This window comes from Asparagus officinalis, chromosome 6 (genome assembly GCF_001876935.1).
Source record: "Asparagus officinalis chromosome 6, Aspof.V1, whole genome shotgun sequence".
NCBI classification, from domain to species: Eukaryota; Viridiplantae; Streptophyta; class Magnoliopsida; order Asparagales; family Asparagaceae; genus Asparagus; species Asparagus officinalis.
In genome coordinates this window covers 20,078,742-20,081,749 of record NC_033799.1, presented here as the reverse complement: position 1 = coordinate 20,081,749, position 3,008 = coordinate 20,078,742, and the positions used below count along the sequence as shown (strand labels likewise).

At 38.5% G+C, this 3,008-nt stretch overlaps 1 protein-coding gene across 1 annotated transcript; it reads left to right on the top strand.

The window, feature by feature from the left end:
- On the top strand, nt 2,076-2,763 carry LOC109845125 (dirigent protein 21-like). The gene has a single exon (XM_020414336.1). The coding sequence runs from the start codon at nt 2,083-2,085 to the stop codon at nt 2,593-2,595; it is 513 nt and encodes a 170-aa protein (XP_020269925.1). The 5' UTR covers nt 2,076-2,082; the 3' UTR covers nt 2,596-2,763.

Below are 3,008 nucleotides of genomic sequence, written 5' to 3'. Positions count from 1 at the left end.
TTGTTTGGGGGGAGAAATAGCCGACATCAGGGTTTAGAAAATATTTACCCTAATTGTTATAACAATAGGGGCGGAAGTAGTTGGATAATAGGCACGGTTTTTTTTTGGGAGATTAGAAGTGGCGCGGGTTTTTTTTGGGAGATTAGAAGTGGCGCGGGTATTTTTTTGGGATTAGAAAACATTAGGGGCAGATATATGTGCCTCTATTTAGTCAAAATTATTTAAGTTGGCACCTTTATTATTTTTAATTCCCGCCAAACTTATAGCGGTATTATGAACCGCCCCAAATAATAGTAATAGGCACATATTCAACATCCGCACCTAATTTATAATTAATAGGGGCAAATCACTATTTCTGCCCCTAATTGATTGCCCCAAATGCTCACTTTTTTTTGTCGTGATCTCCGAAACCTAGTAGGCCTGCGTGCACGTTAGCGGTCGACCGCGGGTCGTATTTAGTCAAAATTATTTAAGTTGGCACCTTTATTATTTTTAATTCCCGCCAAACTTATAGGGGTATTAGGAACCGCCCCAAATAATAGTAATAGGCACATATTCAACATCCGCACCTAATTCATAATTCATAGGGGAAAATCACAATTTCTGCTCTTAATTGATTGCCCCAAATGCTCACTTTTTTTGTAGTGTAAGTAATAACAAGATACTCATGTAGGCTATGTTATGGTACTATAGTGATACTCTGATATTTGTTGTATTTCTTTTATTTCTGTTCCTGTACTAGAACCTCGGGTTTGGTGGTTAGGGATCGGGGCCCCCCCGCCAGTCTGTCTGGCTGGTTCCTTCCTGTTTCCTGTAATTCTTCATTAGCATGCTTTCTAGGATCATAAACAAGTTTAGGGTTTACCATATGGTTTTTTTTTCTGTAGGATCGTGATGCCTTTCTTGATCAACGGTTAGAGGGTAACCATACCGTGCAACTGGCGAGAAACCCAACATATCTCCCGGCAACCACCGTATAAAGCACGGACATGATCGGAGGAGGAGATTACAGCTGTTGTATGTATCTATATATTTTTTCTTTCTCATCCATCATGAAAAATCCTATATCTATATATAAGGGGCTTAGAGATAAGATCCGACACTTACTAGGATTATGAGTATATCTTACCTATAAGATAAGATATTATCCACCCAGTTATTTGGGGCGTCTATCTCTTGATAATAACCAATGATTAGATTATGTAGGATTAGAGCGTAATAACAAATGCGCTAATATAATATGGCTGTACCTACCTAGATAGTGAATATTTAGCTACTTTTTTTCAAGTAGTTTATTGGGCATGCGAAGTAATTAAGATACCTATTGAGCATCCGCCGAACGATGTTTAAACACTTCTCTGGATATATAACGGTATTTTTTGTAATTTAGTCGTGACAATCTATACTTGTTGTTTTCTAGGACATATCCTTAACTTCGTAGACTCAAGATATATTTGAAAAGCATTGCTTACCTTAAATTATGTTAGCAGTTGCGAGTGCTTGAAGAATTAGTCGAGCCACTCTCCTTGACCATAATCTTATTTTTTATACAAACCTTTCCCTAATGCTTTTTGTAGCAAAGGTCATAAAGAGAATACTTTAGGATGCATGACAGATGAATTCATGGAGTTTTGAAAAAATACGCAATTTTCATGCATTATTTATCCAATTCCGACAATAGTTTGGGAGATACACATGTTCTTCGTTGCAAGTATTTCCTTTGCCAGGCCTTCGTTGCAAGTATTTCCTTTGCCAGGCCTCTGTATGGACTTCTGACAATTCACTTTCTCCCATAATGCATCCACAGCACATTCTACATCAAGACATTACAAATTCTTCAAAGATGAAAAGTAAACAGAGGTTTAAAGGTCATCCTTTGAGAAGGGGAGATACAAAACAAAGATATACAAGTTGGAAAAAAAGATTTCAACCAAGTCCCTTGACAACTCTTTGACATTCCACCAAACTAATTGACCATACATAGGTCATATGCCTTTAATCCATATGCCGACGAATTTGACCACCTCCCTCTATAAATCTCTCAACTTCTCCCCTTCTCCTTCTTTACATCCAATAATTCCAATGGCCTCTTCTCTAAACATCCTCCTGCTCCTCCTCATCACTTTATCCACAATCCTTCCCTTATCATCTCAATCTCCACCTCCCCAAAATGCAACTCACCTACACCTGTACTTCCATGAAATCAACGTCGGTGCAAACAAAACCACCAAGGTCATCGCACCCCTGAACTCGACTGATTCTGGATTCGGAGGCATAATTGCTCTCGACGATGAACTAAGAGAAGGTTCAGATACTACTTCGAAGCTCATCGGACGAGCTCAAGGCCTAGCGTCTGCAGTGTCACAAGAGGAGCTCGCATTTCTTTTCACCGCCAATTTTGTGTTTGTAGAGGGGAAGTATAGTGGGAGTAGTTTATCCGTGTATGGAAGGTTTGTGCTTGCTTCGGAGACAAGGGAGTGGAGTATTATTGGAGGGACTGGACAGTTTCGGCTCGCTGGTGGTTATATTGTTGGAAAAAAACTTAGTTCACCGTCGGGTACTCTTCTTATAGAGCTCGATATTTACGTGTTGTAAACGTGAAAGGAGCATGCTCTTTTCAACGGACAAATTAACAAGCAATATATGCAATAAAATCATTTATAGTAAAACCAAGCTTTGTAGAGATTTGGATCATGTATCTTGGCGAAAGAGTATAAGTTTGTACTTTTTTTATTCCGTTTATTTACGGATATAATAAATGGGTTAAGGTCCTCTATTTGCTTATAAAAAGTTGCCTGTGCTTTGCTTAGTCTGCATTCTTGTGTTCTTTCGAAGTAGATATATTAAGAATTTTAGCATTCTACCTCTGAATTTTAATTCCTTTTTTGCGTACGTTCCGTTACCTCTTCTTCTTTTTAATGTGCTTTCTAGTTGGCATTCTACCCGACCTTTCTTCCTTTTTTGTGAACATATAGCTACGTTACTTCTTTTAGCCAATTTTTACCTGG

Excerpts from the sequence above, each read along its gene's own strand:
- LOC109845125 (XM_020414336.1), top strand. The coding sequence starts at position 2,083 with ATGGCCTCTTCTCTAAACATCCTCCTGCTCCTCCTCATCACTTTATCC.